At 36.8% G+C, this 23,037-nt stretch overlaps 1 protein-coding gene across 1 annotated transcript in view; it reads left to right on the top strand.

Annotated features, from left to right (window-relative positions):
- Positions 1-206: 206 nt before the first annotated feature.
- The window catches only part of Dgkk (diacylglycerol kinase kappa), a 183,178-nt gene continuing 160,347 nt past the window's right edge, over positions 207-23,037 (top strand). Inside the window, exon 1 of the mRNA XM_003461978.1 lies at positions 207-767. Within this exon, the coding sequence (XP_003462026.1) occupies positions 207-767 (561 nt within the window). The remainder of the gene's footprint in view (positions 768-23,037) is intronic.

Raw genomic sequence — 23,037 nt, 5'->3', positions numbered from 1 at the left:
TGCGCTCACCGAGGGGCGTGTTCCAGCACTGGGAGACTCTGAGCTCCCGGGCTCAGACCTCAGAGTGGAGCCAACCTTGTAGCAAGACAGGAAAGTTTGGCTCCCTGCAAGGGGATGCTGGACAGCAGAGGGCGGGGCGCCTCAGGGCTTTTTAGCCCTCGGAGCTCAAGGGTGCTGGCTGTTTAGACTTGAAGCGGTGTGCGATTATGGACCGAGGAGCTGTCGTGAACCGTGGCACCACTGCCCAGCCTCCGGATAGAGGGCAACCCGCGGAGTCTCCAGAACCGCAGCTGCCCTGTCCGCCGCCGCTGCAGCCGCCTCCACCTACTGCTCCACCGCTGGAAACTCCGCCTCTGGCTCCTCCACTGCTCCCAAAGCCTTTGCCAGAAACTGCAGCAGAGCACTGTCCAGAGCCTGTTTTAGGACGCTGTCCAGAGGCGACCTCAAAATCAGCCACAGAACTAGACATAGAACCGACCCCAGAACCAGCCCCAGAGCTGGCCACACAGGCTGTGCCAGAACCAGCTCCAGTGCTGGCCCTAGAGCCGGCCGCAGAACCTGCCACACAGAGGGTCCCAGAACGTGCTACACTGCTGACTCCAGAGCCAGTCTCAGAAACTGCCTCAGAGTCCTGCCCTGAGCCGTCTCCAGAGTCCTATCCAAAACCGAGTACTGTACCACGTCTAATGCAATGTCCAGTGGTTCCTCGAGAGAGATATCTAAAGACTTCACCATTGCCATCACCTGACGCATGGTCCAGATCAAAGGTAAGCAAAAGAACCTCTGGGTGGGGGAAAAAAGCAAGGCAAAGTCCTTTGGCTGTTGAGTTCCCCTAACACGAGGTATCTCTTGCATACTGTTTGGCTGCCAATGATGGACAAAGAGATTTCGGAAAGATTTGGAAATGGGGAACCCAAGGGAATAAGCTGATGGGAGGAGGGAAGCAACATGTGGGAATAGAGAGTAGGTTATTTGGGCCTAGGAATGAGGGGCACGGGAATGCCCCTTCCACATATACACACATCGTGGAAAGAAGCTACAGTGCAGTAAAAGAGCTGAAAAAAAGCTGGGAGACGCCCTTGGGAAGCCCAAGAGATCTGAAGTGTTGGGGACTGGCCCCAGGTACACAGTGGATGAGATGGAGTGGGGGAAGTGGAATCCTGATCACAGAGGCCCAAGCTGCAGAGCTGCTGCCTGCTTGGCCCCTTCTTACCACTGAGGAGGGGCGCCTCAACTGGGGTGCAACTGGAGAAGCTCCAGGGAGGTGCCCAGCACAGCTGCACGAGGTCCTTTAGTAGAAGGGATGGGCAGCACTTACACGCACTGCAGGAGAAGGGCAGGATCCCCTGGCAGGAGAGGGAGAGCATGCGTGTGTGGAAGCCACCACTCCATCTGTCTACAGGATTTCCCAGCAGTTAGCGCAAACATTGTGATCCAGGAATGTGCAGCATCACAAGGGTTTGTCAAGTGGCACCCCAGACCAGGACCAGGTGAAATTCTATGATAGTCCTGATTTAGAGACTCAAAAATGGCAGGTGGGTTTGACAGCACCTGAATGGGAACCCTCATCTCTCCCAGTTTACAACGCTGCCTTCTAAAACACAGCACTTAGAGGGCAATAGAACGAATGACTGGAATTTCCTCAGGCACTCGCCCAAGCGAGAGGGTAGGGGAAGGTTTTCCATGTTTACCTTGGACTTTTGAAGTGCTGTCTGCTTTTTTCAGTCTCTCTCTCTCTCTCTCTCTCTCTCTCTCTCTCTCTCTCTCTCTGTCTCTCTCTCTCTCTCTCTCTCTGTCTCTGTCTCTGTCTCTCTGTCTCTCTCTCTCTCTCTCTCTGTCTCTCTCTCTCTCTCTCTCTCTCTCTCTGCCTTTCCTTCCTTCCTTCTTTTCTCTGGGTTTCTATTTCCTCTAAACTTCTTTTCACGAAACAGTGAAAATCATGATAATGCATACCTACCCCTCAATTTATCTTCCTGAAAGAAAACTCACAGAGAGAAGTAAACAACACAACACATCAACAATACCATGTATCCTACTGCTTGTAGGTATGCAGAACATTTCTCCTGAAGACTGCCCACTTGTAAAATGCAGAATGAGATGGACTGGGGGATAAAGTGATTAGCATATCGAATTTTGCTTCCTGAGTTTTGAGTAAGGAGGCTTGAGTTTGCAAAATATCTGAAATTATAAAGATTGAAACATAGGAAGATTATAAAGTTTCACAGGCAAAAACTGCTGAGATTTGCAATTGCAAATAAATAAAATAGAACTCAGACAATTTTCTTAATGGACTCTTCCACCATGGGCTGGTTCTTTCCCTTTCCTAAAGATACCCTTCCTTGGGAAGACCTCAACAAAGATAAAGGCAGGCAGCAAGACCAGGGAGGTCACTTAAACCTGAGGTTTTTTTTTTTTTTTTTGTCTCCTGAATTTGGATTAAGCTGGTTGGAGGGATATACGCGGGAATAACCACCTGCGGCCCTTTGAGGTGAGATTTCAGAAACCTGGCCAAGAAACTGATACCTAGAGATTTAATTAGCAGGATGGCCTACACAGCATCTCCTCTTTGGTTTCTTGAAGGCTAACTTGAGGACACAAACACTCCCTTGCCCCTTTGCCCCATTCTATGCCTGAATGAAACTCATTCCCCTGCGTTCAAGCATCTCCTACCAGCATGACAAGAAAATTTCTGTTGCCAAACACATATGGAGAATCAAGGCAAAGGGAATCAGGTTAGATTCCTCCATGTATTGCCCATCCAGACATGCTCTTCTGCTAGACCAGAGACAGTCGGCAGCACTGGTAAAAGAGCAGAACCCCAGAGGTTTGACTCTGTACCAGAAATTATTGAATAACTTATCAGTAGAAGACATAAAAAGCTTGATCATCCATTTAGATGGCCATGTTGATTAATTAATCAATAGCTCTGGACGATTTTAAAGGATGCAAAACATGTAGGTAAATGTTCTGCTTGCTAAGAGCCAAGCCCTTCTCCAATAGCTCCAATAGCTCTACGTAACTGCTCTCCAGTGTTTGAGAATATCTGATTTGGTGATTGGACCATCTTCTGTTGTATTCTCCTCAAGAAAGTAGTATCTGGGGACTGGGGATTTAGCTCAGCAGCATAAGCGCCTGCCTTGCAAGTGTGTGGTCGTGAGTTCAATCCCTGGTACTGATTAAAAAAAAGAAAAGAAAAAGACAAAAAAAAAAAAAAAGAAAGTAGTATCTGCAACCAGTTGACTTGCATGTTAATATTCAAGGCAAACAGATTGCCATCTTAGCTGGGGTGGCATTATTCGCAAACATTGCCTTCTTGAAGAAAGCTTGAGGGAAAACAACTCTTCTCTTCTCTTCCCTTCCCTTCTTTTCTCTCTCTCTCTATTTCTCTGTCTCTCTCTCTGTGCCTCTCTCTGTCTCTCTTACACACACACATACACAGACACATACCACACACAAACACACAACTTCAAAATATAAATATTCTCTCTCTCTCTTTTTTTTTTTTTTTTTTTTTTTTTTTTTTTTTTTTTGGTACTGGGGATTGAACTCATGACCACGCGCTTGCAAGACAGGCGCTTATGCCGCTGAGCTAAATCCCCAGCCCCAAAATATAAATATTCTAAAAATATACAAGCCCTATCAGAGAATGAAATCCTACATAACAAGCATGAAAATAGCCTGGTAATTCAAAGAATGAAATGAGCAAAATCAAGCACTTGAATACAGCTGCAAGTTTCTCCCAGGTAGTTTTGTGGACTGCTATTGCAGTAAAATAAACCAACACCTTCTAGCCTGTACTCTACTTTCTTTGGGGATTTCAATAAAGCTTCAGGACCTGTTCATTTCAACTCTATGCCAAGACTGGGGGCAGAGACTAAGAAAGGAGAGTTCATACTGTCATTCCAAATAGGTACCAGGGTAACACAGTCTCTGGACTAAACCTGTCTATTCCTTCCTTTCTGAAATATTTTGATTCTTAGAAATCAGCCTTGGTCTCTCACCATGGTGGCAGCAAGTATAAGTAAGGATGGTACTTTAACAATCCTATATAGTACTCTTTTGGAGAGTGGGAGTTATTTGAGGTGGGGAATATTTGTTTCTCTCTCCTTAGTTGTGCTTGGAGGAAAATAGTTCATATTTTTATTCACTGGATTTCAAACAGCTATGAAATTGTAATCACACCATACAAGCAATTGAAGAAAATCTAAGAAGGAAACACACTTTTGTGGCTTTTATTTGTGGAGAAGGTTCTGCATGTTGCTGTTAATGACCACAGAGAAATTTCGGTTGCCCTCAAACCATAACAAAGCAGTTTTTGCACATAAAACAGGGGTTTTGGCACATATTTTCTTGTAGAATAGCAAATATTTAGTTATATGATGCCTGGTAATCCTCATCTGAATAGTTTACCTGTTATTGAGCTTCTCAAAAGTAGAGAATGCCTTCCTCAGTGCCTAGTACAATGCAACACTCCCTGTTTCTGCTGAAGCTTGAAACCTGTCAATTCCATTTCCAACCATGTAGAAGTTACTCCTGTGAATGAATGAAAATGCATTCTCATTGGTTTCAGAGTGAAAAAGTAAATGCTTAAGTACCTGAATACATTGCCCTATGGAGATGTAGTCTATCTTTCAATTTTCAGAATGGATATTGAATGAATAAATTAAGTAATTTATTAAGAAACAAATTACTAGCATTTTTAAAAATAGCTTATAAAGTGTTTTTATTCTATGTATGCTGGCCATCAGCAAACTAATGATTATGTTGTTGGTTTCAAGGTTAATAAATTTTTCCTAAGCAGAACAGAGTACCTATAGTGACTGTAAGCCTTAAGATTATAGATTCAGATGTTTAAACTGTTGAAAGTCAGAATAAAATGATTTTCTTTCCTCTTAGTTTGCCCCTGCCCTCTTTGGCAAGCTTTGATGATACACCTAATTTATTTGATATGTTCTAAGAACTCCTGAGCATTTGCTGCAAGATTTTCTAGAAGACACAATGAAGTAGTATTCAGTCAGCAAGTCTTCCCTTTCTAAGAGTACTTTTCTTACTCATTCATAAAAATCTCTGGCTAGACCTTCTGCAGAACCATCGCCCAAAAGAAAAGAACAAGCTTTTATCAAAGTTTCCTCCAGGGAGAGGGTGAAAAATTCATATAGGCCAGGAAACCCTTCTGGGGCATTATAAGGATTATATCATATTTTCTGCTAAGTATGGCACTTTTCAGTTTGCAGAATTTTTTTTCTGTATTATTAAACCTTTTATTCTTCAAAAAAGGGCAAGCAGGGTAGGGAAAGGAAACAATTAATAATTAACGTACGTATTGTACACATTTGGAATATCCAACATATGGTTGTATGTTACAGATGGGATCCTAGTTTGTCTAAAAGCAGTCTTTTAGCTGATAATTCATCAACTCTGATTTCTTTCAAGGCAGCAATTGCTGCTCCACTTCTGATTTTCCCAGAGACAGACAGTGTAGAACAAGATCCTGAGAAGGAAAGAGAAGTATAAAAACTTGAACCTATTACAGTACTCACAAAGAAGACCTTTTAAAGAAAATAAATAGAACTCTTGTTAAGGGTAGGGTGCTCAACCTTTCTGAAGCCTGCTGAATATAATTATAATCATAGCTATAATTTTTCAGTGGAAAAAACAATAATTTCAAGGATTAAAAAACAAAATCACTCCTAAAGGAAGCTATCCACCCATATCAAAGCAAATAAACCTTATTCTCAAAGAAAAAAACAAATTTACGATTTTTGTGCAGAAAAAAAGGGAAAGTCACTGAGGATAATATCCCTACTTCAAAATTTCCCTCACCCTCATCATGCGTATGATGCTTCTGTTTCCCAAATAAAAATGCAAAAATAAAATGAAATCAGTTTAAGTTAACCAGCATTTGTAGTCTTTAAAAATTCGTGAAACATAACTTTATTAGGCCCTTGACTAATCCTTGGTGAAAATTATGAGCACAAAAATAAATCTTCCAACAAAGAGTCTCATCAATCTCATTAAAGCTCACTAACACTGTTTCTTTCAGTTCTACAGTCTGTGCCGGACAAATAAATACTTAGAGATGAAAAGGGGATGGATAGTTGCCAGGGGTTGGGGGCAGAAATATGGACAGAGGATGAGGACAGAATGGCTAAGGGGTACAGGGCTTCTTTTTCTTCTTCTTCCTTTTTTTTAACTCAGAAAAAAAAGCAAAATAGGAAAAAAGGTAGAAATAATACAGAATTTCAAAAAAGCCAGTAAGAGATCACTAGTTGATAAATTACATATTGTTACCTTAGAAGTAGTTGCTCAAGTTATAAAGTCAAAGCAGTAATGGTAAATAAAATGATGAATTTTATGGTATATGAGTCACATTTCAATTTTTAAAATAAGAGAAAGAAAGAGATCATCCTGTAACCATAGTTAATCTACTAGACTCCCACAAACAAATTAAGAAGTTGAAAAAAAAGTTAAGGAACTACAATAAAGAGAGATTCAAGGACAGAGCTTTTGACACCACCAAAGAAAATCAACCCTCTACTGTTAATTTTTAAACAGAAAAGGAGATCTTTTAGGACAAGATGCTCTTAAAATCATCAAAATCAGTGAATGTACTAATTGTTCCTTCACACATACATTTTAATTAAAATAAAGAAATATTAAGAGAAAGGGTCTTTGATCTTACCAAATATCTTGAATATTTAAATCCAAGAAAAAGAAAAAAAAAAGAATTAAAATTCCAAGATTATAAAAGCAAATGAGCCTTATTCTCAAAGTATACATTTCTCAATTTTTAAAAATGTTAATAATGAAAATATGTGTACCTGTATTATATTCATATGTGCATGCGTGTGTGTGTGTGTGTGTGTGTGCATATGTGTGTGTGTAAGGGAAATATTATTAATCAAATGAAAACAAAATCCTCTTGAAGAGAAGTGGCCCAGACTCACAAGGAACGTTGAACATTTCTGTCAAAATACAACATAAACAAATATAATGTTTTTATACAAATATGATTTTTCAAAGAAGAAAAATAAAGGAAAATCTTAATGAGAACTGACCCAAATTCAAATGCATTATTCTTAATATAGAATCATTTCAATTGGAGGATAAATAGAAAAGGTAGGGGAAAACAGAAACAAGTCCAAGTACTCCCACTTAAGGAAAAGCATTCCCAGTCTCAACAAAGCCTCCTCTCCCTCCCCCACCCAAAACTACATTTAGCATTAGAGGGAATAAAGAAGGAAGAAAGTGAATAGTATTTTTAAATTTTTTTCCTTTTTAGGAACCAAAGATATCTTTGAAAATTAACTAAGTACTAGAAGATTTTATCAAGAGAAGGACTTTTATCAAAAGGGAGAGCAGAGAAAAATCCACCAGGTTCCCACTTAAATTCTCAAAAGGAAAATCAAGCTAGCTGGCTGGCTCTCTCTTTCTCTCTCTCTCTCTCTCTCTCTCTCTCTCTCTCTCTCTCTGTCTCTCTCTTCCCCTCTGATAAAAGGAGAGAGAAAGAGAGAGAGAGAGAAAGAGACAGAGACAGAGACAGAGACAGAGACAGAGACAGAGACAGAGGCAGAGGCAGAGAATACACACCGGAGCCAGACAACTGGGAAGAAAAGGGAGAGGAAGGAGCAAGAGAAAAGGAGAGAAAGGTAGAAAAAAGAGAAGTTCAGAAACAGTGGGAAGGGAAAGAGATAGAAGAAAAGATTGAGGGACAGAGGAAAGAGAAGAGAAAAAAGAAGGCGGCAGTGAGTAAGGTGGGAGAAGGAGAGGAAGAGGAAGAAAGGGGAGGGAAATAGAGAAGGAAAGAGGGATATAGGGTGGATGGAGGTAGAGAGGGAAGTAAAGAAGATAGAGAAGGGGGCAGACAAAGGGTGAGAAAGGAAAAGGAAAATATGGAAAGGGAAACAGGAAAGGAGAAAAGGATGATCTAATGACTTCCACTGAGACACATGCTCCTATCTAGCATGCAAGGATCCTTAGCCAATTCTATAATAGAGGTGATATACCACCTTGCACTGGTTCTATCATTATGTGCTGATTTCAGTGTATCTTTTTGTATAGTTGATAAAGAGTTTGATCTTCACAAGTCTGTAAAATCTGAAAATCATATTTACAAGTAGAGTATAATACTCCATGTTGTCCAATTTTAAAAATTCATTGATTCTTTATAAAATTAATATAGTACTTGCTCTATGTGTTAAGCACTTTGCTAAGTAACCCCTGAAGAGTCCATAGTGAGTAAAATCTCATAGATGAGGTTTGCTTTAAACAAAACCAGTAAATGAGAGACCCATTTACCAAAAACAAATGCATAGATGGTGGTTATTCGTTTTGCCAGATGCTTTGGCAAGGCAGTCACAGTTTCTCTTAGCACATCTCTCCTCAAACAAAACTTCAGGTGCAATAAAGGAAGTTATGCTAATTTCAGAGAATAGAGGAAATCAAGGAAGCTTCCAAAAATTAAATAAAAGCTTTCCAACACCCACAGGTGAGAAATAATTACTGCTAATATCTTGCTTAATAATTCCACTTATTTTCTCTGCTATAAACTTTTAGTCTATAATTATTAGATCATGTGTCTAATATTTTATTTAGAAAACATTTATTTTAGGTTAAGGTTTAGTCAAACTCATGTATGATCTAATTGATAAACATGTAGTTCAACTATAATTTTGCAGGCATATACTTGCTGTGTGAAGCACAAAATATGTGTACATTCTGTGAAGAGACAATTATTGTGGATGCTTCTACATAAAATGGCACTTTGATCTTTGATTTACTTATGGCATTTTCTTGGACATACAGATTTACTTCTCCAGCTAGTTTTTGTGACTTGGCCTTGGAGAAGGGAAAGCAAAATGAAATCCACTATGTTCCCACTTAAATTCTCAAAAGGAAAATCTAAATTTCTGAGACCCCACTGGGTCGCTTTTAACCATATGCAAAATATTACTCATGGATTTGTCTCTAATGTATCAAGATCAGCTAGGTACATCCCACCAAGGAAGGGAAATTCTTGTGTGTGATGATATTAAAAAATATAAGGAGATACAATATTAAATTCATCAGCTTTCATTAACCAAGTGTGGTAGACATTGAGAGCTAATAAGCTGTATGCAACCCAACCAAGGCAGAATTGGTAATTTAAAAGGCAGGTTTAATACATTGTTGAGTAAGATCTGAATTTTCAGTCCTTTTTGTAGCACTTAGAGATTTTCATCTTCCAAAGTATTATAGGCATTTATTGTTTAATCCTCTTATTTTAAAGAGCTTGTAAAACAGATATTGGCCCCCAAGCACAGGGATTCCCATCTTATTTCCCTCAAACACAGGGCCAGGGACAGGAGATTCTTAATCAATACTGTAGGATTCTAAGAGATAAGCTTCATACTCTGCCTGCCCAGAACATAGTTCTGAAAAGAGGGACAGTGGGTCTTGAGAGTGAGCCTGGTCCCTGCCTTCAGGATTCAGAGGGGGCTGAAAGTACCACTTACAAGACTCAGCTAACAGTGTTCCCAATCTTAAACCTTCATTTACTTGTCTTCTCCTGCAGCTAATGTCTTTACATATTCTCTTTTGAGATTTTGCAGCTTGATGCAGGAAATGATCCATACCTGCTGAAAAAATGTGTTAAACTCATTGGCTGTGACTAGAGAGAATTGAAACCCTAAGAAATTTTTATTAATCCTGAGCTCTTTTATTATTCCTTACTCTTCTGAAGCTGGCTTCAGCAGCAGGGTGCCATTCTCTGAACTCTGACTCTAACAGTAGTCTGAGTTCTATGTCATAATGACCTTTATTGTTAATTTTCCTGTGATAATTGTCATTTGCATTTATTACATCTTTAACATATTGTTTCATGGTTTATTCATATCACTGAACATGTTCCTTGCAGTACAAAGGAAAATGCGATGTAGTCTAGTGTTTTCTAAAAGCTCTTTAGTACTAGACTCTTACATTTTTCTTGATTAAATCATAAAGGAAAACCTGATGTTTGACATAAAATAAGTATTGTTTGATTCATCTTCTTCTATTCTCAAATGAGTATGTAACTGAATTACCTTCCCAATTATTTATTTTGGGCTAACAGCACAGTGAGTTTGTGCACATTGTTTATGACTGGTGCCTTATCAAGGAAGCTGATGATACAGAAGCACATTAAACAACAAAAGAAATCAAGTCAGAGTTTAAATTTTGACCTGTAATGTCCTAGTTCCTCCTCCCTCCACCCACCCTTGAATGCATCACAGCTGTCCCTTATAGTGGATTGTCATAGCCTTATCTTTGCTTGTAGGAACACCACTTTTGGGGATTGTGGCTTTGAGCAAAAACAATACATCAAATACACTGTATATAAAATTCAAATATGTGGTAATATCTAATTTTAAGCTTCTATAAATATTTTAGACAGCAAAATTGTTCTAAATTCTATTAAATGAGCATAAACATACTATATACATTGCTTTTGTAAAGAGCCCTGGTATATTATCAACTACACTTGAAACATATAAGAGAACCAATTGTACATAAGTTAATCTACTATTATTAGAATTTGCACTCAGAAAAAAAAAACATGAAGTATCTTACAAAATTAAATCCATATAAAACAGGACAATTAAGCACATATAAAACCAGGACAAAGCTATTTCAAAGCACCAGTGAATGAGACCTGAAGCTAATACACATTTAATTAACAGTACTTTTGCTACTTATGGTGGTTGAAGGACTTTAGGGAATGATTTGAATGACTCAGGCTTCTTAAAGTTGGCATCTGAGGAAGTTTGAGCCTGACACCTCATTTTTATGCAAGATATCTTCCTGCAGCAAGCTGAAGCAACTACAAAATAAAGAAAGAAAGGTTGCCAGGACTGTGGCATAGGTGTTAATTAGCTATCTTAGAAGCCTGAAAGCTTTTGATTACATTCGTGTGCCTGCATTTTTCTAATATGGTAATGAATGTGTCTGTGAGGCAGAACAGTATGGAATTTTCTGAAATAAATCCTTGCTCAATGGTGTCTTATAGCCAGTAGTTCAAAACTCTGTTTCTTAAATTAGGAATCACTTCTCTTTGTTTCTAGCATGATTCTACTTCAGATAGTTGTACATTCTGAGGAAACTTGCTTGATCTTTGCAGGGCTTAGATTTTGGTATCTCTTAACTGAAGCAAATTATGTGCCACTGACTCACATAGCAGACTTAGCAAGCTTTCCCCAACATCGCATCTGCATCAGACACTCTTTTTCTGGGTTTCTGAGCCGGGTTCCTGGATTCTGCTTCTCATTTGCCTTCTATGAAGATCATCAGCTTGTATATTCCATCAGCTTGTAACAACAGTATTCTTAGAGAGTGTATATTGCCCACCATACAATAAATGATGGAGGAATATCGTATAGCCTACATGAAAAGGTAGATTTTATGTTTAATTTATTTTATGTTTAATTGACAGATAAAAATGAATATATTTACAAACCCTATATACAAAGCTATAATGATCAAATTAAGGTAGTTGGCTTATCTATCCCCCCAAATATTTTTCACAGAAATAAGATTTTATTTTTATTTGGTTTCAATGTGGTATTTTCAAATATTCATATAAAATACTTTAATCAAAATCTCCCGCATTACTGGGCCTTACACCCCCATTCCCCTGCAGAAATTAGATTTTAACCACATAGCTTAAAAATAAGAAACATTGCAAAAAATTAGAAGCAGAAAATATAGCTTATTTAAATATCACTTGTATATGTACTGTGATATTTGCTATCAACACTTTATGTCTAAGCATGCAGATCAGTTTTAATATACTCACTTCTCATACAATGAATTTGGAATTCAGGTGTTTTATCCAGTAGGAAGTGGCAGTCAGAGATGTCATATCTTTCCAGAGGGTTATAGATTTTTCTGGCTCCCACAGACACACCTTATACTTAGAACAGATCTATACTGAGCATATAGTCTTGAATTACTCTTTACTCATAAAAACAGTTAATTTTGATAAAAAGAGAACAGTGTGAGATCTACTCAGTTATTAAGATAAATCAAACAAATTTCTCAAAAATATATCGAAACATAGCCATACAAGAACATTGTACTTAGTAATTTGAACCAAATTAACTAGGTACTATTTGGTACCCTTTTCACCAACCTTAACTGTTAATTAAAAATTAGTCTATCTATGGCATTATTTTTAGTTTAATTAAAAAGCTCTTAACTCATTACCTTGGTGTCAAATTTCTCTTATAGCTGGCACTTGAATTTAGAGCTAAGTGTCAGTAGGACTATTCCAAGTTTTTCCTTTCTCACAAACAGTAAGAAGAACAGCTAAGCTTTGATGTTCCTTTGGCAGTCCGAGTTGTATCCAAAATAGCTTTCTACCAATCACAGAAAAAGCTTTAATTTGTTTCACAAATGATTCCGATCAGATTAGCATCCTGAATTGAAAATATCTTGTCAGGAAATGTAAAGTCTCTATTTAGACAGCAGATAACCCATCGTGTTTTCAGCCAGAATGAACAATTTTTCTCTTGAGCTAAATAAAAAGCTTTTACTCTTTGTAGACTAGCTTCAGGGCACAGAGGATGATGCAGAAGTCTGCGAGCTAAGCACTATATGAAGGTATGACATTTAAGGGGGTAGCACTCATATCCTAGACATCATGGATGTATATGTTCATTCTAACAATTTTCTGCCAGATAGTAGTCAACTGACTTGCTCTAACAAAATCAAAATGCTATGATAATGAAAGTAAAGTATATTTGGAAAGGGCACATTTTCCTGATGTGCCCAAAGGTATCTTATGGGCTAACCCTAATACTAATACCTTAAATTTAAATACAATATCTTCCTTAATGACGCCCCAGAATCCAATAAACCATATGTTGAGAACTGACTTCCTAAATAACTTATTCAGTTCTATGTCACATTTAATCTAAGAATAATTTTAAAACAGAAACCTGTAACAAGGATTTGAAACAGGAATTTAAAGGGCCTCTAGTATAAGCAGATGTATAGCCATGGACCCATACTGTTACATTCATTCCCTGGAACATACTAAGGTTTATAAATATACTTTAATTGCTGAACACTCAGATAGATAGGCATGTACATACACACTGATAGAGATTTAGGGGAACACTACTTTCTATTTTATAGAATAAAGTGTTGCCTGATTTCAGGGTCACAAAACAAACTAGAGGTCAAGAAAGAGAGGAGGGAAACTAAATCATATGAAAGAGGGGGCTCTGGCTATTTGCTCTTGTTCCTACAACTTTCACAGCTCTCCTAGCTATCCTACTGTCAGCCTGTGTCCCCCACTAAAGGCAGTGAGCTCCTTAAAGTTTACATGCCTTGCTATGAGCTTGACTGAATAAACTTTACTATGGACTTAGTGATGATGAAGAATAATGTAGAGATGGAAGACATTCAGTTGTGGAAGGCTATCAAAAAGGAAGTGAAATCTGAAATGTGCCTGAAGATTAGGTAGGACTTTGATGGAAAAAAATGACAAAAGAGACCCACAAAGCAGATAATATTTTAAGTATAGACATGGAAGAGACAGAAAGGGTGGTGCACTAAAAGTCCACAAAGACTTACATGGCTAGAACTTCCAGAGCATCAGGAAAAAAGGCTGGAAATGTTAGAGAGGAGTTAAATTATGAGGTACGGGCTTTGAATTCCAGGTAAAGTAATATGTTTTCCCATGTAAGTCCATTATTGGTGGGAATGTAGACTGGTATAGCTACTTTGGAAATCAATGTGGAGACTCTGCAAAAAACTAGGGTTAGAGGTCCCATTCTGCCCGCCTGTTTCACTTCCGGCTATTTTCCCAGAAGAACTGAAAACATCATACTACAGTGATATATTTGCAACCATGTTTACAGCAGCACAATTTCTAATAGCCAGATCTTGGAAATAACCTAAATGCCCATCAACTGAGGAATAGATAAAAAAAGAAGTGGTATTTTTACGTAGTGGAATACTATGCAGCTATAAAGAATGAACACATTGAGTTTTCATAAGTAAATGGATGCAACTTGACCACATGTATAAGTGAAATTAAAAAAGACTCATATGTGGCTCTTCCAATCCTGGGAGCTGGGCAGCCACAGGTGAGTGTCCCCACATGGTGCTGAGCCCCAGGAGTTTGGGATCATTGGCCCCTCTGGCCTGGGAGATTCCTGACTTCCTGCCACACTTAACTGACTCTTCAGATCTTGGGCCTGACTTCCTCACCCCCACTGACCCTCTCTCAATCCGGGGAATGGGATGGCCAGATTCCCAGGAGCTGAGGGCATAGAAGACAAATTCTAGAAGGCCCAGGGGAAGCCTTGGAACAACACTTGAAACACAGAAATATAGGAATATAACAAAACAAAAGATCAAAATGCAATCTCAAACATGCAGCCCATCCCAAGAAACCTCAGGAGCTATGTACATAGAAGAAAATATATGCCATACACACGAAATATTGGACATAATAGCAACTGAAATAAAGAAGCAACTCCAGGAAGCTTTAAAGGAATTGAAACTAGAAATAATCTCCCAGATAAAAGAAGAAATGTTAAAAGAAATGAAAGAGATGCTGAACATATCTAAAGAAAACACAGTTAAAAACTTAAAGGAACAAAACAAAAAGATACAATCTCTAGCTGAACAATATAAGAAACAAACAGAATACATGAAGTAGATTCAAAGAAATATACAAGAAATCAAAATATTCCATTGAAAGTTGTCAAAATCATCTCAATGAAAGTGAAGATAGAATTTCACATCTTGAAGACAAGTTTGCAGCTAGTGAACAGGAAAGGAAAGAACTTTAAAAATAACAACAAATCAGGAAATAATTCAACAGCTGCAAGATGATGCAAAAAAAAAAACCAACATAAGGTTGATAGGGATAAATGACAAAGAAGGGGACAACACAAAGGATATCAAGAGGATATTTAGGGAAGAATAGCTGAAAATTCCCAAAACATGAGAATGGAAACTGATATCAGGATCAGTGAAGCATATAGAACTCCAAATACCATAAACAAAATAAAACTACATCCAGACATATAATAATCACCATCCCAGAAATTCAACTTAAGAATAGAACATTAAAAGCTGCCAGGTAGAAAAGACAGATCACCTATTGAGGAAAACCTATCAGAATCACAGCAGACTTCTCAGCACAAACAATGAAGTCAAGAAGAGCATGGAGTGAAGTATTTCATACCCTAAAGGTAAATGATTTCCAACCTACACTGATGTAACCTGAAAAGCTGTCCTTCAAAATGGATGGAGAAATAAGATATTTCCATGACAAAGAACAGCTGAAGAACTTCATGATCACCAAGCAAATCCTGCAAAGCATACTGAAAGACAATTTAGATATACTTAGGAAAAAACCACTAAGCAAAGCAGACATTTAAACAGAATGGAAAGATATAGATGCAACAGCAGAAAGATAATGTGTCAACAATAAACCAATATATAACAGTTATAACCTTTAATGTAAATGGTCTCAATGAACCAATTAAAGAAACAGACTGGAAGAATGGATCAAGAAACAAAATCCAACCATATGCTGTCTACAAGAAACCCATCTAACCCAAAAGGATACCCACAGACTGAAAGTCAAAGGATGGAAAACAATACTTCATGCAACAGGACCCCCCCCAAAAAAAAGTGGGAGTAGCTATTCTGTTTGCAGACAATGTGAATCTACTTCATGTATTGTGTTTGTTTCTTAGATTGTTCATCTAGAGATTCTATCTTTTTGTTTTGTCCCTCTAATTTTTTAACTGTGTTTTCATTAGATATGTTCAGCATCTCTTTCAATTCTTTTAACATTTCTTCAAACCAAGAATGATCAGAAGAGATAAAGAAGGTTATTACATACTGGTTAGCCGAAAACGTCAAGAGGAAGAGATAACAATCTTAAATATATATATATATATATATATATATATATATATATATAACAAATTCCAGAGCACCCAGTTATACAAACCAAGTATTAATAAAAATGAAAAATCAAATTAGCATTACAGAATTATAACAGGAGACCTTAACACACCATTGACACCAAGGGACAGATCAACCAGACAGAAAATTAGCAAAGAAATAACAGAACTGAATCACACCTGTGAACAAATCGACTTGATACACGTATACTGAGTGTTCCATCCAATGACATCAGAATACACATTCATCACAGCAGTACATGGGATGTTCGCTAAAATACACCATATGCTAGCCCACAGAAAATAGTTAAGTGAATGCAAATGAATTGAAATTATCCCATTCATGTTATCAAATCACAAAACCATGAAACTAGAAATTAATGGTAAAAGAAACTGCAAAAATCCCACAGACATATGAAAATTGAATAACACACTTTTTTTGCAATCATGGTCACAGGGGAAATTAAAGAAGAAATTAAACAATATCTACAAGCAAACAAAAATAAAATACAACTTACCAGAATCTGTGGGATGCAATGAAAGTGGTCCTCTGAGGAAAATTTATTGCACTGAGTTCCCACATCAGGAAAACAGAACAAATACAAATAAATAACCTGATGGTACACCTCAAACGTTTAGAAAAAGAAGAGCTAGTCAAGCGCAAAGCCAAATGAAGGGAGGAAGTTATAAAAATCAGAGCAGAAATTAACGCAATAGATACTAAGAAAGCAATCCAAATTATCAATGAATCAAGGAGTTGGTTCTTTGAAAGAATAATAAAATTCATAAGCCCCTAGCCAACATTATTTAAAAAAACAGGAAAAAGCTCAAATTCATACAATAAAGAATGAAAAAGGTGAAATCACTACAGATCCAATAGAAATACAGAAGATCATCAACAACTACTTCAGAAACCTCTACTCTCAAAGATTTGATAACACAGAAGAAATAGCCAGATTCCTAGAAGCATATGAAGTACCAAAGCTAGATCAAAAAATGTGAAACTGCTGAATAACCCAATTTCTATTAATGAAATCGAAAACGTAATTAAGTCCTTACCTACACAGAAGAGCCCAGGCCCAGACGGATTCACTGCAGAGTTCTACAAGAAACACAAAGAAGACTTAATGCTGACACTTGTCAAACTCTTCAATGAAATTGAAAGGGAAGCAATCCCTTCCTAAGTTGTCTCTGGAAGCACATATTACTCCAGTACCAAAACCTGAGAAAGACCCAACTGAAAAAGAGAATACAGGCCAATTTCCCTAATGAACACAGATGCAAAAATACTCAATAAAATATTAGCAAATAGGATGCAAAAAATCATCAATATTATACAACATGACCAAGTAGCATTCATCCCAAGAATGCAGGATGGTTCAACATACGTAAATCAATAAATGTAATCCACAATATCAATAAAGCCAAAAATAAGAACCACATGATCATCTCTATAGATGCAGAAAAAGCTTTTGATAAGATCCAACACTCATTCATGATAAGAACCATACAGAACATTGGAATAGATTGTGTTCACCCCAATATGATAAAGGTCATTTATGACAAACCAACAGACAGTATCATACTAAATTGTCAAAAACTAAAGGCCTTTATCTTAAAATCAGGCACAACACAAGGATGTCCCTTATCATTGCTCCTGTTCAACATAGTACTGGAAATAGTAGCCAGAGTAATTAGACAAGAAAGAGAAGTAAAAAGATAAAGATAGGAAAAGAGGAAGAAATTATCATTTGCGGGTGACATGATACTCTACATAGAAGACCCCCAAAACTCCATTGAAAGACTCCTAGATATAAAAATAAATTCAGCAATGTAGCTGGCTACAAAATCAATACTCAAAAATCAATAGCATTCCTATACACTAACAACAAAAACACAGAGAAATAAGAGAAGCCACACCCTTCACACTAGCATCCAGAAAAATGAAATACTTAGGAATTCTTTTCATGAAAGAAATGAAAGATATCCATGGGGATATAATGCACTGAAAAAAGAAATTGAAGAGTATCTTAAAAAATAGAAAGACATCCCTTGCTCATGGATAAGAAGAATAAATATTGTGGAAATGACCATTCTCCCAAAACTGTTATACAGATTCAATGCAATCTCAATAAAAATACCTTCAACATACCTCATAGATCTAAAGAAATCACTCCTAAAATTCATCTGGAACCAGAAGAGACCTAGAATAGCAAAGACAATTCTAAGCAGCAAAGGGAAGGCAGGAGGCATCACAGTCTCTGACTTGAAGTTATACTACAAAGCAACTGTAGTAAAATCAACATGGTACTGGAATAAAAACAGAGCTGAAGATCAGTGGAATAGATTAGAGGATACAACAACAACTACAAACACACTTAGCCACCTTATTTTTGATAAAACCAGTTCCCTGGAAGAACGACAGTGTCTTTAATAAATGGTATTGGAAAAACTGGCTCTTCATATGTCAAAAACTAAGACTAGACTCATGCCTATCATCATGTACTAAATTAAAATCTACATGGATCAAATATCTGAATATTAAAACAGAAACACTAAATCTATTGGAAGACAAATTGGGTAAAAACCTTTAAGACATAGGAGTAGGTAGGGAATTCATGAACAGGACTCAAACCGCACGGGAAATACTTCCCAGAATCAATAACTGGGATCACCTCTTATTAAAAAATTTCTGCACCTGAAAAGAAATCTCTAACATAGTGAAAAGAAAACCCACAAACTGGGGAAAAAACTTAGTGAATTGTCCCTCAGACAAAGTACTTCTGTTTAAATATATAAAGAATTAAAAAAAATCAGACCCCCAAAATTCAAAGATCCAATCTAAAAATGGGTATCTGAGAGGAAAACACAGGTCTCAGGGGAAGAAATACAAATGGCAAATAAATACATGAAAAAATGTTCAGCATCGTTACTCATTAGAGAAATGCAAATTCATATCACACCGAGATTCCATCTCACTGCTGAAAGAATGACCAAGATCAAGAAAACTAACCACAAGAAATGCTGGAGAGACTGTGGGGAGAAAGGAACTCTCCTGCACTGCTGGTGGGAGCGTAGACTGGTGCAACTATTATGGAGGTCAGTCTGGAGATTTCTCAGACAGCTGGGATTGGAAGCCCCATTTGTTCCAGCTATTCCACTTCTAGGCATATTCCCAGAAGAGCTGAAAGCATCATACCACAGTGATATATGTGCACCCATGTTTATAGCAGCACAATTTGTAATAGCCAGATCTTGGAAACAACCCAAGTGTCCATCAACTGAGAATGGATAAAAAAGCTGTGGTATTTTTATACAATGGAATACTACTCAGCTATAAAGAATGATCACATTGAGATATTTATAAATAAAGGGGTGCAACTTGAGACCATACTCATAAGCGAAATAAATCAACTCACATGTATAAATACTGAATAGTTTCCCTAGTGTCAGAAATGATGCAAATACATAAAAGTATGTGGTAATCATGATTCTCCATTATATTGCTTTGAAATCTTATAATGTTCTCATTCATTAGTTGGAATGATTTTATCCTGGGTTGTTTGATTTTATTGTCTGTGATGATATGAACAGCTATTTTGAAGAACAAGACATTATAATAGCTAGTGCTGAGTTAATATCATCTTGTTTTGAAGTCCTACCAAGCTTTTGTTGTTCTGTCTCCATCAGTTTTATCATGTTGTATCTTATTGGATTTTATTATATGTGAATAATATATACAAAAAATTTTATGGACAAGGAGATAATATAGTAACCATTGTTCATTTTCTGTTAGTTCTGAATACGCTGTAATATTTTCATATCTTGAATGGTTTCACAGTGTCTTATTATATTTGATACTATAGTGTATAAAGGTACACACAAATCTTTCAAGGAAAGAGACACTATGATATTTAGTGTTATGTCAGGTTGTCTCGTGATGAAACACTACGTGGCTTAAATTGTTTTGTTCTGACCTGTGTTGTTATGTCCTCTTTTATCTTAATCTTTTTAAAAATAAAATAAAAAATAAAATGACTCACATGTGTAAATACCATATTGTGTCCCTAGTGTAAGAAATTAAAAAAGTGAAATAAGATCCAAAATTTAAAATAGATATTATAAAAGGGTAAGAAACTGCACAAAGAGAAAGAACAACTGGGAGGCGGTAAAGGAGAAAAGAAGGAAGGGAAAAGGGAAAAATATACATATATATATATATATATATACACACAAGATTGTAACGATAATTGTACTACTGATTCTTTTAGTTCACAGACAAGAACAGTTTATGTTCATATGGCTTGATCCATTTTGCATGACTATATCTGATAACCTGAGCATCTCTCTTGAAGATAATGATATGCAATATAATAACCATTGTTAAATTCCTATCATTCTGTTTTGAAATCCTATATTGCTATCGTCTTGTAGTTTTTTGTTGCTGTTGTTGGCTTCTTTTGTTTATTTTTGGTTCTTTTCTGATTTTTTCTCTTTACAATAAAATTTTTAATATGTGGAAAAAAGTCAACGGTGGTGGTGGGAACATCTGTGTGCCTTCCCCTCCACCTGGGCTGAAAACAATAAAACTGAATCAATAGAATCAGGTGAGGGGATAGATAATGATATGGACAATTAATGTCTGGGGAAATGAACAGGTAAAGAAATACTTGTATTATAGGTTGTAGTATTGGAGGAAAGAGAAGAGAATGTGATAGTTTTTTTTTTTTGTTTTTTTTTTTTTTTTTTTTTTTTTTTTTAATTTTAAAGAATTGACCCATGGGGCTGGGGATTTAGCTCAGCGGCATAAGTGACTGCCTTGCAAGTGCGTGGTCGTGAGTTTGATTCCTGGTGCCAGTAAAAAACAACAAAAAAAGAATTGACCCTGATTATTTTATTTTTATTTCTTCCCTCTTGGCTAATTTTTCTTTGTTGATAAAAATCTTCTGCATGGTTTGGGAAAAAAAGGGAACATAGTTGCTATATTATGAGCACATAGATTGTGAGTGGCTGCATTGGTTTTTTTTTTTTTCAATTGTTGGGACAAAATACCTGACAAACACAGCTTAAAGGAAAAATACATATTTGAACTCATAGTTTCAGAGGTTTAAATCCAAGTTCTTCTGGCTCCAAGTGAGAAACATCATGTTGAAAGTGCGTGCCAGAAGAAAACTGCTCACTTCAAGGCGGACAGGTAGCACAGCAAACACGGAAGAGCTAGGGAGAAGACACACCCTCCGAAGGTATTTCCCCAGTGCCCTAGCTACTCCAATCTGGCTGCAGCTCCCAATAACACATTCAGCTATGAACTCATCAATAAATATATTGATCCACTGATTAAGTTAGCATCCTAAATCCATGAATCTTTGATGGACATTTAATATTTAAACAATAACAGTAACTTATCATCCAAGTCCTTATTTGTAAGCCCAAGAAATCACCATATTTAGGGAAACTAGTAAAGCAGGTTAATTTTTATTCAGTTGTTAATAGAAAAAGCATAGAATAATAAGAAAATCATAGAACACTACGGCTATATTACAATAAGGAAAATATGTTATTCTCTGTGAAATATTCTGCTTTAAAATTTCTCATACATGACAGGCACTTAATAACTGTTGTGCCAAGAACAAAAAAGTAGAGAAAGATATTAAAACAATTCTGAATGTAGCAAGATAAGATATACTTAGAGTATTACAAAATTTGCTCTGGAAATGTTTAGGGGAAGTGGAGATTTTCTTAAATAAAAGTGGTAAATTTTGTCTTAAATATCAATTTAATAAACTCCTTGAAAATACTACAGATAAAATAATCAGGGGATAAACTGATAAACTTTTAAAAGTGTCATATTTATTTTCCTCATTGCTGGGACACAAGATTTAATACCTGCAACTAAAACAAAGAGAGGCTTATTTTGGCTCAGTTTATAAGGTTTCAGTCCATAATCCACCGGCTCCAAAACAGGACAACATGGCAGAATCACATGGCAGAGAAGATCTATTCGTGACATGGTAACCAGGAAGCAGACAGAGTCTTGGGAGGAGCTGAGGAGGAAAACAATCCCTTCCAAGACACTCCTTCAGTGACCTTCTTCCAAAGAGACCCTACCTCCTGGCAAGAAGTCAGCTATAAGCCCCCATAAGCCAGTCACCCTACAAAACCCCTATAGGCACATAAGGCTCTTGGGGGAGGCAATCTAGATTCAAACCAAGATAAAACAATAAGTAAACACCAGCATAGGCACCTAACCTTTTGATAGTCTTTGTGTGAAAAATAATGTAGATGTGCAACCTTCAATTTGATTTGGAAGAAAAAGCATGTACACTGGAGCCAGAGTCATATCAATATTAAAAAGGTATGATTTGGTTACAGCATGTGAAGTACAGAGAATGACAGAGTAGTATTATAAAAGGCAATCATAAATTATGGAGTAGTTAGGGAAGACTTCCTGATGGAGATGAATTTAGTTCTGGAGAGAGAGGCAAAATCTTTCTACTACAAGGGAGTAATATATGCAAATAATTGATAGCAACAGAAACTATTTAATTGATACAAAGATCTTTGAGAGAAAGGTAAAGGAATTTGGAACTTATTCTGTATAGATACTATTTAAGTTTTTGAGTAGGAGAACAACATACCAAAAGTATTGGGTTTGTTGTTGTTGTGGTGGTTTGGTTTGGTTTGGTTTGGTTTGGTTTGGTTTGGTATCGGAGATCAAACTTACAACCTAGCACTTGCGAGGCAGGCATTTATGCCACTGAGCTAAATCCACAGCCAGAAGTACTGTTTCTATGATATACATTGTGATGCTTTACAAGATGGATTATAGGAAAATAAAAGAAAGAGGGAAATCAGCTAGGTTGTTGCAGAAATTTAAGTGAGAGATGACAGTAGTATACTTACTGCAAACAATAATGATTTAAAACCATATATTGAATACTACTCCATGTGGGACACTATTATAGTTTGTATCTAGATGTTCCCCCAGAGAGTTATGTGCTCATAGTAAGAGCTTTGGAGAGATGACTGGATCATGGGTGTGTAAGCTATGAATTAGTCCACTGATGGGTTTATAACTGGATGTGATGTT

This window comes from Cavia porcellus, unplaced genomic scaffold, assembly GCF_034190915.1.
Source record: "Cavia porcellus strain 051 isolate PalLab524CR breed Dunkin Hartley unplaced genomic scaffold, mCavPor4.1 scaffold_3, whole genome shotgun sequence".
In the NCBI taxonomy this organism is placed as follows: domain Eukaryota; kingdom Metazoa; phylum Chordata; class Mammalia; order Rodentia; family Caviidae; genus Cavia; species Cavia porcellus.
The sequence above is the reverse complement of the archived record's forward strand: the minus strand, read 5'-3'. Positions and strand labels throughout refer to the sequence as shown.